This window comes from Falco cherrug, chromosome 9 (assembly GCF_023634085.1).
Source record: "Falco cherrug isolate bFalChe1 chromosome 9, bFalChe1.pri, whole genome shotgun sequence".
NCBI lineage: Eukaryota > Metazoa > Chordata > Aves > Falconiformes > Falconidae > Falco > Falco cherrug.
Genome location: NC_073705.1, coordinates 12572680 through 12597667, shown reverse-complemented (window position 1 = coordinate 12597667; position 24988 = coordinate 12572680). Strand labels below are relative to the sequence as shown.

Here is a 24988-nt window from a genome sequence, read left to right as displayed (position 1 = left end):
GCACAGCTTGTTCATGCAGGCTGTGGTTTTATCAACTCATAAACAGGAAGCACGTTTGCGAGTCACCAGCTAAAAATGTGGGTAAGTGGCCATCGTTCCTGCTGGGCCAGCAGGCTGTCAGCATGGACTGCCCACACACCAGATCGGTACTGTCGGGATCCTCAGGCGATAATGGAACAGATCCCCAGCCCTGCACAGAGGGATGAAGCTGAGGGCTTTCCCCAACCCTACTGCAGCAGCCAGCTGGCCCCAGGGAGTCCTTCCTCCCACCGGCAACCACTGGAAATGCTCAGGAGGGCTCTGACATCATGAGAAAACCTCTCAATAGCTCATCATCCAGCATCTTTAATATGCAAATAGGCTGATATTTCCCTGGGGGAGAAAAGGTTGTGGGAAAACCAGGGAATCCACAGAATGAATTGTTTGCGTCTGGAGTGATAGCTTTCTGCTAAAAAGTGGAGAAGCGGCTCTCCAGCCTCTCGGGTAGGACCTGGTTATAACACCCCTGCTCCCAGGTGTGCCATGTGCTGCAGCACCATATGATGCAAACCTCAGTGCAATGCGCCGTACAGTGTGAAACTCTACAGGGCAAGCCTTAATACAGCGCTGTTGTACTTTGCAAAGCCTGCCACACGGTTTGGGTTTGGTGTCAATCTGGGAAGAAACTACTGGCTTAATCCGGAGGTTGAACCCAGCTGCCCCGTGGAGGGGCACCATTGGCCTGTGCTCCGGGATGGTTCCATGGTTTATAGTCTTTTAACAGGCTTCACTCCCACAGCACCACCCTCGCTGTGCTGCTTGGTGAGCTTAAATACCAAAATCTAAAATAAAACCTGGTGGATCAACACAGGACCAGGGCCTCCATGTTGCCAGGCTGTACAGGGGGCTTTGGTGCCATGGTAGTTTTCTGGGGCTGGGTTCACTAGGGCTTTTCCAGAAGGTCGTTATGCTCTACAGAGAACCAGCTGCAATGCTGGCATCAGAGTTCTGTTTATTTGCCTGTCTCTCACTTGTGAGTGCAAGGGCTCAGGTCACTGAAGCAACACCGCACGTGCTGCTGTGGTCGTGCCGCAGCGGACTCCCAGCCCGAGCCCAGCTGAGATCCACCACAGCACCACCAGCAGCCATTCTCTAAACAGTCAGGAGGATTTAGGAGACCAGTAATACAGGAGACCAGTAACAGGATTATGAATGTTGTTCCCTTGCTCACCACCATTCACAAGAGCTCAGTTGTCCCGTTAAAGCTCTGCCACGCGCACAGTGGGCGAGGACCTGGTGCCTCTTTCTTGCCTCAAAACTAGGGAATATCATTGGAAGTCACAAGGTGCTCATCATGGCCCTGTGGGAGGGTCAGCAACCTCTGGGGTACTCACAGGCGCTGGTCTGTGCAGAACAGGCAATGGCAATCCCCCTCCCTGGGTGGATGAAGGATCAGTCAGCCCGAGGCAGCCACTTCCACCTGCGAACCAGCCTGGGGATGAGTCTCCATCACCCGCAACGTTCCTGCTGAGCTCAGGCTTCCTTCTCCCCTTCTGCCCAGCTACAGAGAGTTAGTTGATCCCCTTTTCCCAATCTCAACCTTTGGCTGCGTTTCAGGGGTGAACCAGGGCTTGGGGCTGGGGGGAACCAAGGTCAGTTAAACCAAGGTGGAAAAGATGGTGTCAAGATCTGGAAACCTGAAAGTGGCAGAGGTCAGTCATCTGAAGCCATCAGTATCTTCATCTTTGCTCAACGCTAGGAACCAGCCGCGTTTGTCTTGTGAACCAGACCTTCAGTGCCCTGGGCAAGTGGTCTGTCTTGTTCCTTCAGGGTGAGAGGCCAGATCCAGTAAAGATGCAGTGGTCAAACAGTGATAGATAATCTGGATTTAACCAGGTGATGGTATCATCATGCTCCTTGTAAGCGCACAAGTTCATCTCAGAAAAGCATAAGAAAATCACCTTAAAACATTAAAAGCTTAAAACCATTTTCCCCATAGCAAGTGAATAGGGACCATGTTCCCAAAAGTTTCTTCAAATCAAACATGTCTGGAATGGGGTGACTTTACTGGGGTTACTAAAAACTCAGTAACTGCTTGAATCAAGGACGGACAATAGGATTTGTGGTAGTGCTTAGGGTAGGGCTTGGGTTTTAAATGCAGGATGGTGTAATGACACTCACCTGCAGGACTGCAGATGTGTTTTGGTTCCCAATAATTTCTGTATCTGTACTTGCCTGAACAACGATGGATTTTAAAGCTGGTTGTCCTGAGTGAGTGACTGTCGGTTAGTTAAGAACAGAAGGGCGAATGTTGACGCATCAAAATCATTAGAGCTGTGCTCCCTGGTGGAATAAAAAGGGATTATCCTGATTCTGCTTCTCCCATCTTGCTCACCTGGCTTTTGAAACAAGACTTGTCTCTTTGACCGGGGACAGGGACAGCCACCTTTTCCACAGACATACACAAACGTCCCCTTATTTAAGCATCAAATCACCAACACAAAAACATTTCCTCCTCTAAGTAAGAGCCCCAAACTGAGCTGCTGTTTGCTGCCACCCACACACTATGGGAAGGGCTCTGGAGCCTGCCTGGGTTTTGCAACAGGATTTATCCAACAGAATGTTACCAACAGCAGGGAACACCACCTTTCCCCCGAGCTTGCAAGGTGCATTAGAGACACAAATTCAATTAAGCTTCACAGCAGCCCTCAGTGAGGTAGGCAGGCGGAGATTAGTCAAAGAATTAATTAGCAGAGAGAAGCTGAGTTAGAAAGTGAGTCTCTCCGTCACCTCTACCCTACCCTTGATAGGAGTTTCTAGGATAAACATGTTATTTGTTGGGTTACATTACAGGCAGACCCCTGCAGCTGCCTTTCTGCACCTGCTGCTGCACTAAAAACCTCCCGAATAGTCACCCTGGCAGACCTGCCTCGGTGTGCCAGCACGGTGGGTGCCAGGGGTGCCGGGGAAGGGGGCTGCACCCCTCCTGCCATGGCTGAACCCAGCCGGGCGCCGGGCGGCCGCTCACTCCCCACCCCGCTGGGATGGGAGGATAATTGGAAAAAGGCAAAACCTGTTGGTTGAGATAAGAAGAATTTAATAACTGAAATACAGTAAATAAATAACAATAATAATAGTATTAATGATGAGGAGAGGGGGAGAGAGGGATAACACCCAAGTGACACAATACAACTGCCCACCCCCTGCTGACCGATGCCCAACCGGTCCCCCAGCAGCGATCGGTGGCCCCCGGCCAGCTCCCCCCAGTCTCTGTACGGAGCATGAGGGCCTGTGGTATGGAATAGCCCTGTGGCTAGTTCGGGTGAGCTGTCCTGGCTCTGCTCCCTCCCGGCTCCTTGTGCCCCTCCTCACTGGCAGAGATGGGAAACGGAGAAGTCCTTGGCTCAGGGTGAGCACGACTTCGCAACAACTAAACCATCGCTGTGGTATCAACGCTGTTCTCGCGCTAAATCCTAAGCGCAGCACTGTACCAGCTACTGGGGAGAAAAATTTAGCCTGTACCAGGCAAAACCAGGACATCTCTTCACAGGGGGGCACAAACACGGCACCCACCACACCTGCCCTAAGGAAACTTGCTGCCAACTTGGGGGGCTCTGCTGGCACGGGCTGCATTTGCGGAGGTGGTCAGAGGTGGCCATGGAGGCAGATCCAACAACCAGGATACTCGAACCCAAGCTGAAGTGGAGCACTGGGAACCAAAACCTTGATGAAAAGCCCAACTACTACCCAACTCCTCCTGGGAGATGAGGACTTGCTCCCTGTTGCCCTAATAGCAGCACTTACCACAGCATTCTCCAGAAAACCTGGACAAAACCAAGGTCTCTCTGGCTTTGCTGATACAAAAAGCAAGTTACAGCTACTAACTGTAACCACAGGTTTTCCTTTGAAAGAGGCAGGACAGAAAAGGGAAGAAGGACAATTCAGACCAATTTGAGAGATGGAGAAGTGAAATATGGACCCTGTGTCATGCTCACAGTTAAGTTTACAGCAAAGCCTAAAAACAACCCTCAAACTTCCAGGCCATTGCCTTAACCAGAGGAGCATCTCTTCTCTCTGGCCCCTGGCTCTTGTACTTGCTCTGTTGCCTTCTTTCCCACAGTTTGCAACACTATGACAATGTGAAAACTTGCCTGAAAGTGCAAGTGCATTTATTCAGCACAACTGAGCTCTGCTGGGTCTCTGGGTCTCTTTCACACAGGTGAATCAAGGCAGGGGAAGGGCTGGAGCACACGGCACTGAAGGGAACAATGTGACAGCTCTGTAATGTCATTTTTGTACCTCACCTTCCCCTACAAAACTCCAGTTGCAAGCTCGTGCAACCAGTGCCTCCAGCACTGCCCTCTTGCATCCTTCAGTGTGAAACACAGGGGTTACAAGAGCACCACTACCCCCAAATTATAATGTTTTTCACAGTTATACTGTATTTAGGATCTGTAGGAACCCTGGCCAGCCCGAGAGATGCTGCCTCCCACAACTCTTCCTCTTCTGTCTTGGTCAACCCAGCTCCCAGCTCACCAGTTTTGTCCCCATGAGCCCAGTCTCTTCCACTCCCTCTGCTCCTGCCAGGCTCCCTCCTTGAGATGGGCCGCTTCCTACCACCTGGAAGGAGAAGCTGCTCCTGCCGGGGTGGTTGGGCTCCCAGGGCTCAGGCACCCATCTCTGTAGGGCAGTGGAGGAAGGAGAAGACCACGAGGCTGGTTCCCTGATGCAGGGCAAAGGGATCATTGGGTGGCAGCAGGCAGGAGGCAGGGGTCTGGCCCTGCTCACCTTCAGCTTCACGTGAACTAGGTAACATGCCAAAATGAGATGGACACAGGCTTTGTCTCCAGTCTCCAGTTTTCTGCATTCTTCACCCATACTCTTGTAAAAGGCCTTGCTCTTCGCTGGCTGCCACCCAGGCTAGGATGGAGGGTAGCTCCTCACAGCCTTTCAGACCAGTGTTTCTGGAGATAAGGCTTGACTCCTGTTTCACAGGACTTTCCAACAGGTTTCCTAGCAAGTGGTAAAGCACCTTTCCCCATGTGTGCATCTCCCTCCTGTACTGCTCATCCATGGCTTAACATCTGCCACTTTTTCCTTTCATCTGAAAAGAGCCGACTGATAGGTAAGAGTTTGTCTGATCCCATCACTTGGGTTGGGATTGTCTCCAGGCCTGGGGAGCTTCTGGGTGGCCGAGGGAAAAGCAGGTGCCTGGACACAGGTTATTTTCCCCTGTGCCAGGGTGCTGGGCTCAGAGTAGCACACTCCTCAGCTCAGCGCTCGCACAGACCCTGCTTCACGCAGACAAGAAGAAACACAAAACATTAATGGACAGGAAATTCAAGGCAGTTTTCGCAGGACTTTCTCATTATTTAGGACTTTAGGTGTAAATTTTTCCCCTACTCCTCCCCTTGCACCCAACAGGGTTTGGCCACTTCAGCAGTGTAGAGAAGCCCACGTCTGGGAGATCCAGCCACCCAGGCACCGGCAGGAGCAGCACCTTGCTGGAGCTGCTACAGCCCAGGCAGTCCCTGCCCACAGGAACAACTCCTCGATAACACTGGAGGAGCACAGAGAAACCCTGAAACCCCTGCAGCGCTGCTACCACTAGCTTTGGGGACGTGTGACAGAACGGGAGGAGGAGGAGGCAGAAGCTCAGGGTCTGGATCTTCAGCAGCCACTCCACGGGATCTCCCAGGAATGTCTAGAGTGGCTCCCGGATCTTTCGCACTCACTTGGTGCTCCAGCATTTGCGAAAGGAGTCAGCAAAACTCTTCTTAAACTTGACATTAGCGAACACATAAATCAGGGGATCCAGGCAGGTGTTTGCAATGGTGAACAGCCAGCTGATGTAATAGGCAAACTCCACTTGGTGCAAGAGCTTGCAAGACATGCCATAGTACTTCACAACGACGCCAACAGTCCTCAAGATGTGCAGGGGGCCAAAGCAGATGGCAAAAATCACCAGAGACACTGTTATTATCTGCAGAGACCTGCTTTTCATCTTCTTGCCTCTGGAGCTTTTTGTTGCTGCTTTAGCAATGGCAGCTCCCAACAGAGCTCCGCAAGTCAAGGAAATGGCAAAGGGCAGGAGGAAAGAGAACACGACCAAAACCATGTTGTAGGAGTAGTAAAAAGAGGCCAATTCTGACTGATAAATGCTTAGGCATTTTGCTGAGCCACTGACAATTGAAGTCTTAAGGAAGAAGAAGAAAGGCAGTCCTTGGACAAAGAGGATGAGCCAGATGAAGAAGCACAGTTTTCTCAAAAAGCTCTTCTTCTTCCAGACGGACTTGCTCTTGTACCGTACGATGACAAAGTACCGGTGAACACAGATGAGTGTCAGGAAATAGATGCTGCTGTACATGTGGATGCTCTGCAGGAAGACTTCAAACTGGCAGAGAAACTGCCCAAATGGCCACTGATTGCCGAGGCTGAAGTAAGAAATCCTCAGTGGAGTAGCAGGGATGACCAGGACGTCTCCCAGGACCAGGCTGAACTGCAAGATCATGCCTGAATCCCATTGCTTGATGCGGAAGCAGAACACCCAGAGGGTTGTGCCGTTCAGCAGGATGCAGCCCAGCAGGAGAAGGGTCCCCAGGGCAGGGATGGCGGGGTGCAGGCTCTGGGCCACGCAGTCCATGCTAGTGTTCATGAAGATGAAGGAGTCCAGCAGTTCCAAGGACTTAGGAGAACCCTCTGTGCTGACCTGCAAGGGCTGGGTGGAGAAAAGCAAGCAGTGAAACCACCTGAGCTCATCATCTTAAGGCTGAGCTGGATCAGAGGCAGCAGTGGCTGAAGCAGCAGGGTCAGGTTTTCAAATGATCCTTGGTCCTGAAGACCTGTGGCCAAAAGCTGACCACTGTTTATCTCAGCCTCCACAGGAGGAGACCTGGCAGGTGCAAGGGGCCAAGTCTTGCTTTTCACATGCAAGTGTATAACCCTTGTGGGAACTGGGCTCAAACCTGCCATGCTCAGCACGACTTTCTCTGATTGTGCTGCAAAGGAAAGAGAAAGGGCTCCAAAGGAACAGCAGGAGCAGCTTTAATGCTCACCACTACTAACTGCTGATGGGGGAAGATGAAATAGATGATGCTGTTACTGCTTGGCTCCAAAAGCCTCTGCATTTAAAATCACTGGTGAGATCCCAGCATCACCCATGGTGCAATTATTTCAGCCGGTTTTGTTACAGTGCACTTGGCAAGCAGCTCGCCGACCTACTCCCTCTCCCGCTGCCAGGCTTGCCAGCCCTGCAAACAGAGCAGCCCCCGTGCACCCTCCGTCTGCCTTGCTCAGCTGCCGTACCCAAACTTCTCCCATCGCCCTGCCCAGCAGGACACCCCGCTGGGTCCAAGGTGCTGCTGTTAGTTCACAGCCTGGTGAAGGGGGTGTCTCTGCTGTGCGCGTCGGGTCTCTGTCCTGGAGGGAGGACCACAGGGCAGGTGGCTGATGCTCTCTCCACCCACACCAGCTCATGCCCTTTGGGAACCTCTTTGTTGCTAGTGGTACCAACAGCTAGGGGGGCTGTTTGGGGGCACAGCATCCTCCAAAGCTGCTCTTTCCATTGAGCACAATTGTAACCACGAGGGGACCCAAAATTGTGCCAGGCTCCCGTTGGCAGGAGCGATGGCAGGGCAAGGAGTGAGACTGTCACGGTAGCACTGAGCCCCATCTGGCAGGCACCAAGCCTGTCCCTTTTTGGGACGCAGCTTTTAAGCCCATTGATGTCTCACCAGCAGTAAAACATTTCCTTGGCCATCTGGGACCCTCACATCCATATGTGGATAATTCTGAAATCAGACAGTTTTGATTATGTTTGAACACCTGGATTTACACCCTGGCTCTTAGTCATTGCTCACTCTGACCTTTGGGGTATGACTGTGTGGCATCCCAGCATCTCCCCAAAATGCTCTTTGGGATAATGGCTCCGTGTCATGAGCCATTTCCAGGAAGATGCTCTCAGCCTGCCCTGCTGCGGTCACAGCTCACAGCTCTGCACCACATCCTGAGAGACGTGGGTGAGCTCCTGGCGAGAAAACAGTCTTAAAGGCATTCTTAGGACTGATGCATTTTCAGACAGAGGCACTTCTGACCTCTCCTGGCTTTGGTCAGCCAGAGGAACTTGAAGTGCCCCTTCCTGTGCGCTCTGCGGTGGCTGAATGCGGCTTGAACAGTTCAGGAGGGGTCAAGAACCGGCTCATCCTCACCAGGGCTTCCCCAAACCTGGCTCAACCAGTGCCATTTCCTTAATCTAGCCTTTATCGCCCATTTTGGTAAAACTGGGAGTCTAAGCCAGGGGGTTGGGGAATGCCAATTACTATTTGCTAAGCCATTAGCTAAAGATGGTGGCTTCTAATACAGAGATGTCTACGGCTACTGCAGCCATCAACCATTGGCTTTTTTCTGTCTCTCACAATTTTTCCCCAAAAAGCACACTTTTCCAAATTAAGGACTTTTTAATATTGTTTTGTTACTGCCTTTTGGCATCATTATCATCATCCCCAAAGCTCCAGAAATCCTACCCTGTTGCAGAGAGCAGCCACGCTGGCAGCAAGTGGATCCTTTCTTCTCTACTCAAAGCAGAACGGCTGCGGTGGCAATGACCAGCTCAGCTCTTGGGGTGACAAAAATCCACAAGGTCATGGGCTTCATTTTCCCCACACTAGCTGCAGCTCAGAATTGATGCCCACTCTGTAGAAAGCAAATTTTAATATATACAATAATTTCTTAATGAAAGAGGCAGAGGATCTGTACTCTGAGAGGAGGCGTTTTGAGCGGTGAGAAGAAAATACATAAGTATTACTGAAACATTTCAAATTTGCTTTAACTTAACAAGGCAAAGCAGGAGAAAAAAAAGTTATTTTTCATTTAAGTTGAAGGTGAATTACCTGAGCCATTAGCCAAACACTTTCCTGGAAAACAGCAGCGGAATTAGAGCTAATCTGGATGTGAAGGGGAGGAATGAGGACCAGCATCCAGCCCTGCATCCCTGAGCACTGCAGGGGTTTTGCTTGTTCTTTATGTAAAAAACCCTCACCTGTTTGAGCCCTTAGAAAACCTCAACAGCATTGCATGGAATTACACCCATGGAGAGTTTTAGAAACGGATTCCTGTTAAAACAGAATATGAATAAAGCATCACGCACAGCCGCAGGGGAGACTTACCCTGTCCTCCCACAAGAGTCAGTCCACGCTGCAGCTGGTGGCCGAGCTCCTTCAGACTCACCGAGAGAGGAACCGATGGGCTCCGGTGACCCTTGGCTGTACGATGGAAAGGAGAGCTCGGTGATGAAACCGCAGCAGCTTGAAGAACTGCGGGCAGGAAAAGCAGCAGCTGATTTACAAGAACAGCTTGCTTTTGCTCAAAATCCTCCAAAAGCAAGAACCTCTGGGGTTGCTCTCCCCAGGGGAAGGACTAGGAGACGCTGGGGAGGGGAGCACAGTCCCTGCAAGTTGAGGATGCAGGTGATGCGGTTGCTTTGACGTGCGTAGCCTGACCCCAGCCAAGCACCACAGCCACAGCAGGAAGCATCGAGGGATGCAGAGTTCAGCAGGGCTGAGGTGATACTGCTCCCCCAAACCGCTGGGGTGCCAGCAGGTAGGTGACTGTAGCAGCAGGGCCACATGGGTGAGCTGGGCAGGCAGTCAGAGTTTCCAGGTACTGCAGACACTAATAGCTAAGTAGTGATAACCTCAAAGGCAGGATCTGACACCAAAGGGAGGGCTTCAGCCCAAGAACTCGGCTATAGCATTTAAATACAGTGGGTTTGAGGTGCTGCTTATTATTCTTTTGGCTCAGTAAAAGCTGCAGATTCGGTGGGATCATAAGATTTGGATGGCGAGGCATGCCCCTGAGTCACACCAGATACAAGAACAAGCATCATATTGTAGGCCAGAAAATGTGACTTTCTGAAACTGTCTCCTTGCTTCTTTCCCAAGCAAAAGATAAAACCCAAGGGGCTTTGCTGAGATACTCAGAAGATGATCCCAGTTGTGCTGACTCCAGCAATCTTCTGATCCAAGCCCAACTCATGAAACTCACTGCCACCAGCTCTAACTTATACACACACTTGCTTTGTAAGGCAGGACAGCATCCGCAGCTGACATCAAAAGGCCAGAGGGTGAAATCCTAATGCTCCATCCCAATGAACTCTTTGGGACCAGATGGAAACAATCGCTGCAGGAAGGTTACTCCACAGATGGTCAAGACATGATGCTGTAGCACCTCCCCGAATGCTCCTGCTAGCAGCCAGCCCCGGGAGGAGCAGGGCTTTCGCTGGCTCACCGTGGAAGGGCTAGAAATTTCTCTGAACCATTTCAAGCCAAAAAGGAAGTTTCTAAGAAAAGCATTTGGCGTACAGCCTACAGCCCACAGAGCCTGTTTAGAGTGGAGCCAGCAGCCCCCACAGCCGCCCGCCCTGGGACTTCATCTAACACGGCTGAGGCCACACGAGGTGACTCCCTTCCACCGGGCTACATGGCCCTCCAGGAGCAGCACTGCCTCCGTGGCCTGCGGTGAGCACCAAGTAGCACGCTCAATTCTTTTTTTGGAGGGAGATCACTCTCTATTTTTATGATAAAGAACAGTGGCTGTGCTGGTTTTGTGTCAGAGACGTTGCTGGCCACAGCGCATGGGGTGTCATCTCAGGGGTTCCTGTGCGGAGTCGTTTCTTGCCATGGTGGTGTCATGGCACAGCCCTTCCTCGCTGAGGTGTCACCCTCTCCCCTCCGTGGGTGGCAAATGTGCGTCCAAGGGTGCTATGGGGGAGCAGCGGGGTGAGAGTGCAGAATGAGACCCAGCCCCCGCCCCCGGGGGCGTCAGTTACCCCAGCAGACAGACGCAAGCTGGCTGCCCTTGGCTGCATCCTCATTAGCCTTTAGTCAACCCAGTTAATTGTGCAAATACCAACCCTGAGCCCTGGCGGGGGTCTGGCCTGAGGCTGCTGGGTTGCGACGCTCCCTCAGGTCTCTGGGCTGAGCACCACTGGCGACTGGTGGATCCTGAGCCCTCCACCATCATCGGCCCCCACCACCAGGTGTGTTTCTGGGCAGGACTTTCTCCAACAGAGCTGCAAAGCAACTGGAATGTTTGCAAAAAACCAAAGCCAAGCCTACAACCATCTGAAGCGAGACTGGTCTGCATCACGTGTTCCTCTGCTTACAGGATGAGAGAACAAATGTTTGTGCTGTCAATTCAGCATCAAAGATGCTTTCAGCCGCACTGGCTCACCCCCTACACCACCACCTGTCCCTCTGGGGTAGCTTCCAGCCACCGCCTTCGCTGGCTCCTGGGCTGGGAAAGCCAACACCAGTAGAGAGATGCACAGCCCGAATGAGAATGGAAACAACCTAAACATCGTATATGTAAAAGAGTTTATTGGAAATAAGCGTGACTATATTTACAGGGGTAAATCCAGCATGTGATCAGTAGAACAAGGCCTACCTGTCCCCTCACCGTTCCTGAAGGATACAGCAGCTGGGATATCTGCCTGCCCCATTCGGTTGGTCTGTCCCCGTTCCAGTCCGTTTGTCCTGCTGAGGCTGGGAGCCCAGCCTGACCCTGCACCACTTCAGTAATTAACTCAAACACTTTTTGCATAGCAAATGCTCCCAGCAAATTCACACGCGCTCTAGCAGAAGAGCAGGGAGAACACCCAGCTGCACATCCCTTGTAAGACCAGAGACAACTCCAGGAAAGCAAAGTCTCCCACCACCCAGAAATGCTTTCTGAGCATTTTTCCTCCTGACATCTTCTCCGTTTGCTGCGCTGTTACTTGTGCACGTGATGCACCTGCATGTATTGGGCTGGGCAGTGGACACCTCAGGAGACAGCCACCACGTCACAGAGCAGAGGCACATCTTTGCAGAGTTCATGCTTGGAAACGTGCAGAAAGCGTTAACTGCCACTCCCATCTCCCTTTTCAAAAATATTTGAATGCAAGGCATGAGCTTCATCTCCCAAGGCAAAAACTTCATCCCCCCTAACAGCAGAGGTGTACATCCGAGTTACTTATCCAGCCTGCCTGGGATAGAGGACTGGGCGCTCCTGGAGCACAGTTGAGCCAGCTTTCTTTTGACGTCTAACTTTGGAGGAGACAAACGGCAGCCCCTCGCGTGCCCCTCTTTGCGGCACAGAGGTCTGGATGCCTGGCTCAGGCACGGAGCTCTGCCTTGGGCCAGGGGACTCCTGCCTGGGTGACTGAACAAACACAGCATCAACCCGCAGGAATGATTTGCAAACAACCCAGCAGCAGACAAACGTGCGAATGTATCTGGTGGCTGCTTCTGGATAATGAATGCATAATTTATCCCGACTCCCTTCCCCATCTACCTCTGGATAATGCGTCTGTGAATCTGAGTCAGGTTTACAAATGGTTGGCAATGAGAAAAACAGGCTGCGTCTGAGCCAAACATTCTGTTCAGCAAATAAAGCAGGCAGTGCTGCCACGGAGAGCGGCTGCTAGAGCTCAGTGTCAGCATCCCTCCAGTGCCCAGCAATTCCCACCCTGCGCCAACTGTTACCGTGGGGTGGCAGGATGAGACAACTGACTTTTGCCTCTAAAATCTAATTTTGTTCCTAAACCACAGACTCTGATAAAAGAGCAATATTGTGTTCCTTTCCCATCTATCTGCTCATTGGAAAGTCGCTCTCATTTAGCTCGACTGCTGAGAATGCTCCAAAGAACGCTAATTACAAGGTCATTGCAGTAAATTGCATTTGGTAGCATAACTCTGAGTCACTGGTTCAGGGCGCTTTCCCCCTTCCACCCTGGAGTAACTCAATTATCAAGGGTGAGGAAAAGCAGAAAAAAATTTACAGACTCCCAGTGCATGAGACTTGACGGGGAGCCAGCATTCCCAAAGTGGGTGCCCCAATGAAAGCAAGTTCTCCTGGGAACGGTGACAAACTGGACACCAACGATCTTCCAGTCACTTTGGGAAATGCTGCTTACTGGGCACGCAATCCTCGAGCAGGAGGAGAGGAGCCTGAAACCATTTGGAGGCTTCCCAGGGCCGCCCATGCAGGAGCAAATCTCATTGTTCCCCCAAGGAATCTACTCAACCCTTTGGGAAGGAGAAAGAAAAGTCACTTCGCTGTGTTGGGTGGCAAAAGCCTCATCCCACCTCGGGCCGTGCTGCTGGGGTGTCTCCCCCGCAGCTCCTCCCAGCGCAGGGATGGGTTCCCTGGAGACAGGGGCTCCTTCCTTCTCGGTCGTGCCAGGCTCAGCGATGGGACGAAAGCAGCAGGTTGCAGATCCCGGAGGATGCTCTCACGCCGGTGGCTGGTGCAGGGTGGTGTGCCGGTGCGGACCTTGCGAGGGACGGTTGCCTCTGGCTCAGTAATCGCTCCCTGGTGGATGCTCCCTCACGCTTTCCGGATGATCCGCCCTGGTTTCCTCCAGTCCCGGTACCTCTCCCTGCGCACGGAGTGGACCAGAGGCCGGGAGAAGCTGGAGCGGTTTGATCTGGTGGCATTGCTAGTGGGGAACAAAGTGAGACATCGTTACTGGTGTGGGTCAGAGCCGGGACATGTCTCCTGCTGCTAGTGGAGGCTCCTAAACAGGTAGAGAATTTTGGCCAGCAGAAAGGGGTTCACCACCACTGCTGGCGAGAGAAGGGCTGGTACTGGACCCTGCTGCAGCCCCTGATGCTCCAGATGCCGGGGCTGCAGAGACCTAGGGGTGAGGTACTCCTACGCACCTCAAGTGGTGATGGGGACCCTCCCGTCCCAGCTACTGGAGGTCTTGCAAACAGCTGCTGAACTACAGGTGCACAAATGCGAGCTCAGAATCCCATGAACAGCCTGGCAGAGCCCCAGGCACCGACCACTCTGGCCAGGGGGGTCACTGAAACCAAACCCCTTGGCTTGCCGAAACTTCCCCTTCAAACCCCTTTGAGCAGCTTTCCTTAAAACCATGAGACCCAACGCCATCCTCACCCGGCAGCTCTTTGGGCTTTTGCCGCCCTTGTTACAGCCCGTGTTCTCCCCGGGGGTTAACCGGGGGGTGGTCCAACCACACCACGAGCAACCACGCTACGTGCAGAGACCCCCACGTGCAGAGACCCCCGGGACAGCCTGGCAGAGCTGGCTCGGCTGCAGGAGCAGTGGGGTTGTGCCCACCTAGGGCTCTTCTGGGGTGACTTCATGCTCAGGCCCGCTTGTCCTGGGCATTTCTATTCTCCCTAAGCACTCGGTCCCAGGTTTTGCTTTTCTTCCTCCTCACTAACACCTTCACTATTCACTTTTTTATCTAGCTTTTGCAAAGATTGCAAAAGACTGGTGCAGTGAACGTGCGTTTTCTCCTGCCAGTGCAGAGGGTGATGTGAAGCACAACTGTCTCTGTAGGAATTTGCAGTGAAATTCATACGGGATGAAGCGCATCCCCTCCCCCTCCCTGCAAAAAGGGCTGTGCAATAGTGTTCTCTGGGTCCGGTGATCTCTCCTCTTTCTAGGTCCTGCTCAGAGTTATTCCTCCTCTGATCCCCAGTGGTTTTACCAAGAAATGTCATCCAGGTATCCTTTCCCCCCATGCCTGTCGTGGAGGAAAGCCTAGCGGGGAGCAGAAGCGACACTGGACGCCAGCAGCAGCTGATGAATGGAGGCAGGGAGTGGGGGAGCCGCCAGCCACTCCGGGAGCGGAGGAAGAGAGCGCTGCGGAAAAGCTGTGAATGTGAGAAAAAGCTGCTTTACAACAGAGCTTGTTACTATTCAACATCCACAAAAGGAGGAAGAGCCCTGAAATCCCTGCCTGTGCTGAGGCTACAGGCAAGAGACAGCTTCCTCATGCCCTAATTAGCTTGCTGCTTTATAACTTAATTTCCTAATTGGTTTTCAAGTTAATCACTTCTAACAGGCTGGGGAGGTGGCAACTCAGGCCCCGTGGCAGGAGGTGAAGCTTCACCACCACAGCACTGGCCCAGTTCGAGGCTGTGCTGGGAAGCAGGGTGGCCTTACATCCACCGCTTCTGGGGAGGTCTGCCCTGTTGTCAGCTCAGGTTTAAGCTCTTACAGGAAAGTTTCGGGCAGCTACCTCAGCAATGTCTGCAAACCCTTCCTAAAACTCAATAATCCTCGGATCCCAGACCACACCAGCCCCTTGCTCCCATCCCTCCCAGCTGGAGGTGGTATCCAGCAGCGCTGATGCTTGGTGGCTGTGCGCGCAGCATCCCGCTCCACCACCGCTGACACCAGGGCTGAGCTGGGCTTGGTGCCCCAGTTCCGTACTTTGTCTGGCACAGGTGTGGGCGTACAGTCACTTTGTCAATTAAATCAAAGCTGATACTGCCGCGTGCTTTACGCTTTCATACTGGTACTGTACCAGCTGCAAGAAGACAGGCAGTTCTTGGGCTGGATGGTACCTGGTCCAGCATCGAACCAACTGGTGCAAACCTCGCTTCTGAGCCGGCTTGGTGCTGTGCTGCTCCTGACCTTATGCGAGGCGTGAGGAACCTTCCTCGTGCTGCTCCAGCGGTGCTCTCTGAGCATGGAAACGTGGCCATCACCCAACGTCCACACACGTGGACATCATGGGGGTCATCACTCAAGAAAGCTTCAGCATTATTGCAGTGGGGGTGGATGAGCCCAGGCTACACCAGAACCAGGGTGCACATGCAGGGCAACCATAATTCTGCTGAGAGGATCCCAATTCATCCTGTAATTTTCCAGTTCTCCGGGCCACAGAGCTTCACCTCTTCACCGTGCAACCTGTGAATGACCTGTGTGACATGCAGGTCTGGTGGCTCTCCTTTCCCAGGCTGGCTGGAGTCAGCTGGAGGAGCAGCAGGAGCAGGTATTAGGGCAGGGACAGGCTGGGCAAAGACTGCCGTCACAGCAAGGGCTGCACGTTCAGCTCAGCTGGAGGTGGCTGGGGTGTCCCCAGGGTACAGGGCCCTGCACAAATCATCCGGCTTGGTCCCACCTCCCCAGAGGAGGCTGGGTTAGATGGCACCACTGGAGATTTTGTGTCTTGAGAGTGAGTGTGCCTAATTTCCTTAGGTTCTCTTAAAAAAAAAAAAAAAAGTCAGTCCTGTGACATGATCCCAGCAGCCTGATGCAAGTTGTTTGGTGGCCTCTCGTAAATAAAATGATTCCGTTAGGTTTTCTGCACTGCATCCTTTTGCTAGCACCAGGGTCCCTCAGCATACGTTAATTGTTCAATGCCTCCCTCCCCTCCTCCTTGAAGACAGCGAGGAATTCTGCCTCTCACCTCAATTATAGCCCTGCCAGCTCCATTGTTTTCAAGCTATTTCTGCACCAGAGCTGTCTCCACCCATGGCCGTGCTCCCTGTGCTCATCATTTCACTGGTACAACCAGACAGCGCAAGGTGCAGCTCAGCCTCGGTGGGCTGGAAATTCCACCAGTGCATTTATCCCTGAACTGCAGACGAAGAGGCTGGTACCTGCTGGCTGCTGACTTCCAGCGAGCCGTGGGCGCATCCTCGCGCCACTCTCGGTGGTCTCACCTCTGGAGATACCTTTGGGGTGGGGATGTGCAGCCCAGGCACAGTGGGGCTGGGATTGTGGCTGGGATTGCGGCACGTCAGGGGATTCGGGTGAGGAGCAAGCGGCGAGCTCCATGCGCTCGCGCTGCAGCTGTCACACCTAGAGCAAACTGGGTCACAGGCGTCTTTGTCGGTCCAAAGCTACGAGGTGTCGGTGAGCCGGTGCCTGAGATCTGCCAGGAGGTGAATTTTGGGTCTTGGGGTGCACATCTCTAATCACACAGCCAATATATAGCTGCCGAGATACCTTTCATTACAAGACCCCAACAATATGAAGACCACTATTACAAGTAAACCATGTTTGCAGAAACAGCTGAATTTTAAGGACACGCAGCATTTTTCTTTCGTGTCCTTATTTCTCCAGCTCATTTTTGTTGTTGGGCAGAAAACAAGGAAGGAATTAGTGTAGTGGGCACAGCCCAGTGAGTGGGAGGAGACGGCGAGATAGTGACATGCACACTAGTGATTTAACATGAAATACTCTGATTGCAAAGAGTCTCTAGAGGCTTGTGCCTCATTGATGAATATCATGCATGAAGCGTAGCTCCTTGTGCTGCCCACATTTTTCTCCTCCAGGTGTGTTGATTGGGAATCTGAGCGATGATAACTGTGCTGAGTTACGGCACATTTCCACACACAAAAGAAAAATCCCACAAATCACGGGCAAATTTATCTGCGAGCGTGTCAAATGTGCAGGACACATTCAGACAACACAGGCTCGAAAGATTAATGGACCTTAATCCTCCTGCTGTGCATTAATGCGCACGGAGGATACACGCACGCACACAGCTATAAGGACCGATGTATGTACACAAAAGACAACACTCCCCATCAACACATACCAGAGTTCTTCACCTTTTGGAAACAGAATAGACATTAACTCACCTAGAAGACCAAACCGGACCCGCCTGCTTCTTTGGCTTGGCTATCTGCTTCTGGTACTCCATCCAGCCACTCACCAGCTCGTGAAGGATCATCACGTAGAGAAGGAAAATAAGAATCCTGGGATCCATTCGTGGCACTTCGGGGTCTGCTTCATTGGGTACAGGTGACATTTGATCGAGAGCGATGGGAGGTCAGCCAGAGGGGTGCAGCTCCTGCGGGCAGGGCTCTCGGGAACGGGGGGAGCTGGAGGGATGAAAGGTTTGCTGCTGAAGAGGAGCCTTGCAGGCTGGGTTTTGTGCAGAGTGAATTAATGCTGTAAAAATCTCCCCGGGGGGGATGAGAGGCTGGTGCCTATTGCGTGAAGCAGCATAAACACAGCTGCAGAGCCTACGGACGTTTCCTTTAACGGGGTGGATCACATCTTCTGGGACTCCATCCCTTTTGTCTCCCTCTCACTCATGCTTTGTCTGCATTACTCCGCAGCCATGAGCTTCCTACCCTTCCATCGCCAGAGCCGCTTGGCTTCGGCAGCGCCCCTTTGATCGGTGGCGGGGGGAGAGGCGGCTGCGGTGCCCACAAGCCGGCAAGGGGAGCATTGTCTGGCTGCAAGGAATAAATTAAAACCCTCAGTCAATGACCAGGGATTCTCTGAGCTGCCTCTTCCCAGTGTCTCAGAATTCTGGGATGCACCGAGCCAGTGTTCATTGGGAGTGTGACCGAGTATTTTGCAGCTGAGAAATCTTTTCTTCTACTCACTTTTCTCACACTTTTTTGTTCTCCTTGTCATTATTCCTTACCTCTGATTCCTTCAGCTGCTGTTTTCCCAGTGGAAAAGCTCTGGTGGGGTACCTGATGTGCAGGAAAACCGTGGTGCAACAGCTTCCAGTCTTTTCCACACCACGGCTCCTCTCCCAGCCCCTCGACATGTTTCTGTTTAGCAGCGTAGGATCCTGCTCAGCTGAGATCTGGTCACGACACTAGATCACTTCAGCCTCTCCCTTCCACCAGGACACAGTGCAATACATGTGCCTGGTATTTCTAGCAGGATAAAAGCATAACTGGGTCTTGTTTAGACACTTGGATAAATACAACAAAAAATGCCCCCCCCCCCCCGCCCAGTGTGTTTTTTATGAGTAAAACCATCTTGCTCAAAGTTCATGTTATTCCAGTGAAATTCCAAAGGTGGACTAGTAAGCCCTCTGCAACTACTTAATTATCAGGGTCATCTAGAAGCAAGAAGGCAGATCAACCAGCCTACCTTTGCTTAATGGAGCTGTGCCCGTTCGGTGCAGAAAAGGTGGCCCAGAGGAGAGCAAACACAGGGACCCTCGTCACCTTCAACTCCACAGCTCCGACACGCAGGCACTGCTGGCCTTGCTCTCCAGCACGGAGCTGGGTTGTGCAGATCTTCAAGGCCGTGCACGGCTGCCACGTAACGTGCCACGTCGCAGCCAGCTCACCCGAGGAAGCTGCTTCCCAGCTCACTCCGGCTACGTTACCTGGGGGTCCAACACCTGAGGCCAGAGTTTTCTTAGAAACTTTTGCCCTTTGGTATATAACTGCAGACAAGCATGCAGAAACCAGGGATTTTCATCGTTTTCTATTAAATACAAATTTAATACACACTGGGGAATGCTAATTAGACAGTATGCCTGCATATTAAATAAACCAAAGTATCAACGCCCCAGTCAAATATGCACCTCGAAGTGCTTGTGACTTCCCTCCAGCTGGCTGATGTACTGTCATTTATGAGTGCAGAAGTGCTGAGTAACTCTAAATTGGGAGGAGAAGATCTCATGGATGGGAGTGAGCAAGTGAATGGAACAAAGAAGGACTGAAGGTGTTCTAACAGCTACAAAAATGGGAATACTTGAGGTTCTCCACGAAAGGATAGTGGAGCCGTCCCTATAGCAACAGAGACAGTTGCCAGGCTGCAGGAGATGGGTTCTGATGTATGGTACAAGTCATACGTAGCAAGGGATTTTAGTCTAAAGACAACACTGATATTTTATACATGTGCAATTTTTAATGAGTAAAGGCAACGTGACTCTTTTGTTCTGGGGAGAGCAGCTTTTTACACAAAATCAAAGAGAGAAATTGCTGAGGTAAGAGCGGCAGGACAATTCGCTACAACTTACTCCTAGTTTTGTATTAGGTGCTTTATCTGATGAACACAAAGTCATTTTGAAAAATCTGCTTGTTGCTGAACATCACAGCCTGACGGACTGATGCTCCTTCTAAAATCCCAGCAGGCTGCCTCTGCTCTTTGACCATCCTCAATACCGAAGCAAACATCACCTAGGTCTGAAAATCTTTTTGAGTCTTAAAAAAGCTACCTAAACTTTAACACACATTTTTTTGTGTGAAAAATTTCACCAATTTATCCTGAATACAATGTCATGTAGAAAAGCCAACAGCCTGTGAGCTATTGCCAGAGCCAAGAGCTCCTGATAGAGCAGCTGGTTTCCAGCAGCTTGGTGACTGGTCACCAGCAGCAAGTTCTTCGGCAAACGACTCAAACAAGGAACGGGAGAGGCTGATTTTAGAGCGATTGGAGCCCAGTTTGGGAGGGGAGGGCAGGATGGCACTGAAGGGCCCCACCAGCAGACATGTGGTATGAGGGTCCAGGACCCCCCTGCCCAAGCTGTGTGGCACCCCAAGATCCCCCCCAAGCTGCAGGTGATTCCCTTCTTCCCCCAGCCCACACCAGCGCCTGAACTCAGCCCAAGGGCACAGCCTCGGCGTCGGCCTGGAGCGGTGGGGTGGGAGCAGAAGCACCGACGTGGGTCTTTCAGCCCGCGTGAGTACTCTCGGCAGGGCCAAGAAGCGGTTAGCAAACATGCTGGGGACTCCTAAGGGTCGGAGCCGGCAGCAGCTCTTGCACACCCTGGTACAGTCATTAGTCAGGACAGATACACAGAGGCATGCAAGGCTGTCGCCTGACGTAGGCACCCAAGCGCTGAAACAGCCTGAACCTGCAGAGCAGCCTTGGTCTGCTTCTCGACTTGTCCACTGCTCTGCAAATGGTTGTAATTGAGAGTCAGCACTCCTCAGGTACATCATCCCTCTCTCCTGCTGTTTTCAGGCAAGTCTACAAAAATGACAAGCAGGTCAAATATGGATGAAGGCTGAGTGAAAGAAGTGGCATGGAGAAAGTTCTCCAAGCCTGAGGTAAGAGGGAAGCAGGACCTGAGAGAGCCTGGAACTCAGGTGGGCTCTGAAGAACAGAAGGACATGAAAAGCAACTTCTTGGATACAAAGCAGCCTGCCCCAGTTTCAGTGGGGCAGAAACCCATGCAGAGGACAACTCTTTCAACCCACAGTTTAAGCAGACACACAAGGAACCGTGACATAGCTGAGCCACTGGTGCACTGACACAATCTCAGTCAGAAGCAGTGGAACTAGCACGTGCAGGTTTGCAATTCCTTCGTGAAACCAGGGTGGAGATGGGGCCGAGCTCCTCTGTCCAAGGCACTCAGTCCAGCTAGTTGGGCTGGAAGAAAAACCCCCAACACTTGAGTAGTCACCAAGCCCTTCAATCCCCTGCAAGCCTGACTGCTGCAGCGTTCCCATTCTTTTGGGCTGTGTATTGCTGGAGCAAAGGCACTGAGGAATGGGACTAGGTCATTCTGCTACTCAGGGCTTGTTGCCCTCTTTGTCAGATGACAATCTAAGCCTCTTTACTGCTGAAGAGATTTAAAAAAAAAAAAAATAGAGGTGGCAGGTGCCAGTCAGCATTTATATTCATTGCAGCCCCAAGGGCACAGTGCAACACCAAATGTCACCCTCCTTCAGGCTCCTTGGAAGCACCCATTACCCCATTGTTCCACTTGGAAGATGGTGTAACTGACTTTAACCAGAAACCCCACCATTCCCAAGGCTCACCTTTGATCCAGAACTCCCAGAATCTCCAAACAGCATCACAGAAAGGCAGCAGCAATTGTTTTGTTACAGTAAGTCAGGGTGGACCTAAACTGTGTGTTGAACTTGTTGCAATTACTGGCTTTTTTGAAGGAACTTCAGAGCTTTGCTGACAAGACAGTGATCTGCATTCCCCTTGCACAGGGCTCAGGGGCTGCAGGGATCCCTCCAGCCAACAGGATAGTCAAGGGCTGGAAACATCAAACCTCACACACACAAGTTTAAAGAGAAGATCAGGCCCAAGCAGCTCTTAGATGGGGTCATGGTCCAAAATCCCTGTGGTGCCCAGGAGACACAGTGATCCCCCACAGGCAGCAGTCGGGCCACAAGCATCTGTAAGTAGAAGCATCTCTACTTAGGTACTGTGCTAGTAAAGGTGCACCTGAGGTCCTAGGGTCTGGTGTCACCAAACACCCTGAGCAGGATGCTGTTAGTTGCAGGGGTGCTTCCCCCATCTCCGTACACACTTGCCCTCAGCCAAAGGGTGTGAGTGCTGTCCTGCCGGGAGAGGAGAGATCGGTAACAGCTTCCCTTCTCTGCCCTTTGGCTGCCCTGCAAGGAACCTGCCTGTAAAAAGCCCTCTGTAATTAGAAGATTATTCATTAGAGATTAAAGAGAGACCACGGTGCTCATTTGGAGTGGGCGGTGGGCTGGTAACAGCTGTGACCTACTGGACCAGCTGCTTTGTTGTCAAACGAAGCCTGGGGAGCAACAAGCCAGTAACGACTCCAGCCCAGTGACTCCCACACCGACATGAGGCTTCATGAGCAGGGGAAAAAACACCACGTGCAGACACCTCTCTTCTCCCTCATCCACATCAGTGTTGCCTTCCTCAGCTCAGAAGTCGAACAGATCTGGAACCAGCCGGGCAAGTGGCAATACAACTGCCAACAGAGCCAGGAGGGAGCAGATCTCAGCCTTCACAGCGGCCAGGAAAAGGGATTTTCAGGGTTAAAAAGAAAAAGAGGTAGTGCAGAATCCATCAGCGCCTTCCACAGCCTCATGTGAGTCAACAGTTAATAAAAGACAAAGAACAGATGCTCTGAGACATATTTCTTCGGAGGATTTTTAATTGCTTCTACCTACAAATGTGGTTGAAAAATGAAACTTGCGCTCTTAATCATCAGATTGCTTTGTATCAGGTTGCTAATGACTCATCACTAGGGTTTGATAAACATTTCACTACTTTTAAATTCTGTTAACTCTGATCAGAAAACACAGCTTTGGCACAGTGAATTGATGCTAGTCTGAGGGAAAAAATTAATATTAAAACGACAAGTAATAATAATTGCCTCTTGAGTTCTGGACTTTTTTCAGTGACAAAGGCACAAGAACCAGCAGGAGTTTAGTCTGGCTCAAGCTGGGTGGCTCATTACAGGAATTACCTTTCTTACCTTCCTTGCCACAGAGCTGATGTTCACAGAACCCGGAGGAGGTGAGAAAGGCACTGATGCTCGCTTCTGGGCTGCTGCCTTTAACCCAGGTGGGTGCAGACTCTGTGGTCCCATGCTGATGCTTTTCGCCTTCCCTGAGGACCGGCCCTGCTGATCGGGAGCAGCAGCAACATGGACCCATCTGGGTGCAGCTGTCCATAAGCCCTGGTGAGATGCCTCTTCCACCTTGTGCAACTGTTTTGCAAGGAAGCTGGTTTCACTGCATCCAGTTCTTCAGCTCTGTCCTTCTCATCAAACTCCCCTTGCAGGTCCAGCAGGTCAAAACCCACCCACACGGATGGTTCGGCTGCTTTCTTCAAGCTGAACCGACCTCGTTGCCTTCAGCATGGTCTCCACGTGCTAATGCATCCTCTGTTCACTGACGGTCATTCTTGCATTACCGAGCGGGGTATCAGCCAGGTTTAAAATCTGATTCCCCTAGAAAGCAAGAAACTTTCCAACAACAGTGTCTCCTGCCAGAAAAATCTTAATTTTAAGGGCTGACATATAAACCCAGCACAAACCTAGAGGTAGTTTATAAGTGAATTCCCAGCACACGAGACTAACAGGCAAGAACACGCTGCTCACAACGCGTGTGAGCCCCGGGTCCCTCAACACCCCAGGCTGAGCTGTGCTTTGCCCCAGGCACAGACCTGGGCTGTAAGCACAGGGGGAGCCGGGGCTCGAGCACACAGAGCCAGGCATCACCCCCCTGCCCACCCAGCCAAGCCCAGCACGCGGCCGGCTGTCCCACTGCCCCAGCCACCACGACACCGGGAGCCAGCATTCCCAGGAGCCTGCTGGAGGGAAGGGTTAAGGCACCTGCCCTCATCCAGGTGGGAAAGACCTCTGGCAGTCGAACTGCCTGGTCTGCTGGGGTCAGCTCAGAGACCAGAAGCAGCAGCAGAGAATGGAGGCGAAGGTGGTGGCAATAAGTGCCAGGTGCCCCAGGGCAAGAAGCAGAGGACAAAGGACATGGGAAAGGGCAGTGGATGCAGAGCATCTCCATGGATGGCGAAGTCTGGAGCAACCATGGAGCTGAAACCCTGTCTGATGTGCCCTCAACACTTGAATTTGGGTGGAGCTGCCCTTAATCAGTGTTTTACACCCACCTGAAGCTCTCAGAAGCCGACTCACCCCTTGATTTTTAATGCTGAGCCTGGTTTGGTGGAGGGAGCGTGCTGGCAAGGAGACCCTGAGCATGTCTGTCGGTTCGGAGCCATGGGGACAGTCTGGACTGGTCCACAAGCCCTGTTGGGCTCAGCCCTTATGAACATAACAGCTTGAAGGGGAAATAAAGGTGAGAAAACAAAGCCAGAGAATGCAGAGAGTTCTGTGGTCACAGTGGGATCTACCAGAGCTGCAAAGATAATTGCAGAAATACTCCTCCTGAAAAGCTGCTCCATCAAGACGTGTCCCCAGAGAGACAGCTGTATTAATAATGGCATTTGTATGCCAGGACAGGCTTCCTACCACTGTACAAAAGAAAACATAAAGCAGCATCAGTCACAACTGTGATGAAGGCCAGAAGCTCTCTGAATTGCCATGGTGTTCAGTCTCCTCTCTGCATCTGGGAGAGACTTGGAGCACTCGGGTGCAGGCGGTGGCACAGCTCCTGCCCCACACAGCCCTGCTGCTGGTCACCTCTGAGGAACAACCCCAGCGTAAGGAGACCTAAAATTCAGGGCAGCGACAAGTACATTTATATATACCTGCAGACAAAATCTGTGGGGCTCTCCATCCTCAAACGGCTGAACTATCCTGAAAAAGGAGTTAAGAATTTTCATGCCATTTCATTTTCTAGGCTAAATACCACTTTCCCAAAGTCAAAGCAAGACATTCATCCCAAGGAAGCTGGATAAGGGATTCTCGCTTACAGGGAAAGCCACATACCAAGTCTCCCACCACACGCAACGCATCAGAATTAACCTAGAGGTGACTGTAAAGCCTGAACCATATAGCAGTTCCACCAGAAAAGTATCCTGGAGAGCAATAATTCAGTTTCCTGCTGTGCAGCATCTGCTCCAGACTTTGTCAGACACTCTTTTCAACGTCCATCTTCCCTCCGGCCATCTGCACCACAACCCATTGCTCCCGACCGCTTTTCCAATGGATCCACTGCCCACAGCACTAAGAACAGGGTGTTGTGCCACCAAGCAGCTGCTTTTGGGCATTCAGACTTGTGGAGCTGCACCACACCACCTTCCAGTTGCTGGGTCCCCACCTCTTACCACCTTTACCAGCCTAACAGAGCTCACCCTTACGAGG

The 24988-nt window shown here is 51.8% G+C and overlaps 1 protein-coding gene across 1 annotated transcript; it reads right to left on the bottom strand.

The window, feature by feature from the left end:
• Nucleotides 1–5710: 5710 nt before the first annotated feature.
• Nucleotides 5711–6622, bottom strand: LOC129736787 (P2Y purinoceptor 4-like). Its single transcript, XM_055720607.1, has one exon. The coding sequence runs from the start codon at nt 6620–6622 to the stop codon at nt 5711–5713; it is 912 nt and encodes a 303-aa protein (XP_055576582.1).
• Nucleotides 6623–24988: the final 18366 nt, after the last annotated feature.

Coding starts and splice junctions, on each gene's coding strand:
- LOC129736787 (XM_055720607.1), bottom strand. CDS start 6,622: ATGGACTGCGTGGCCCAGAGCCTGCACCCCGCCATCCCTGCCCTGGGG.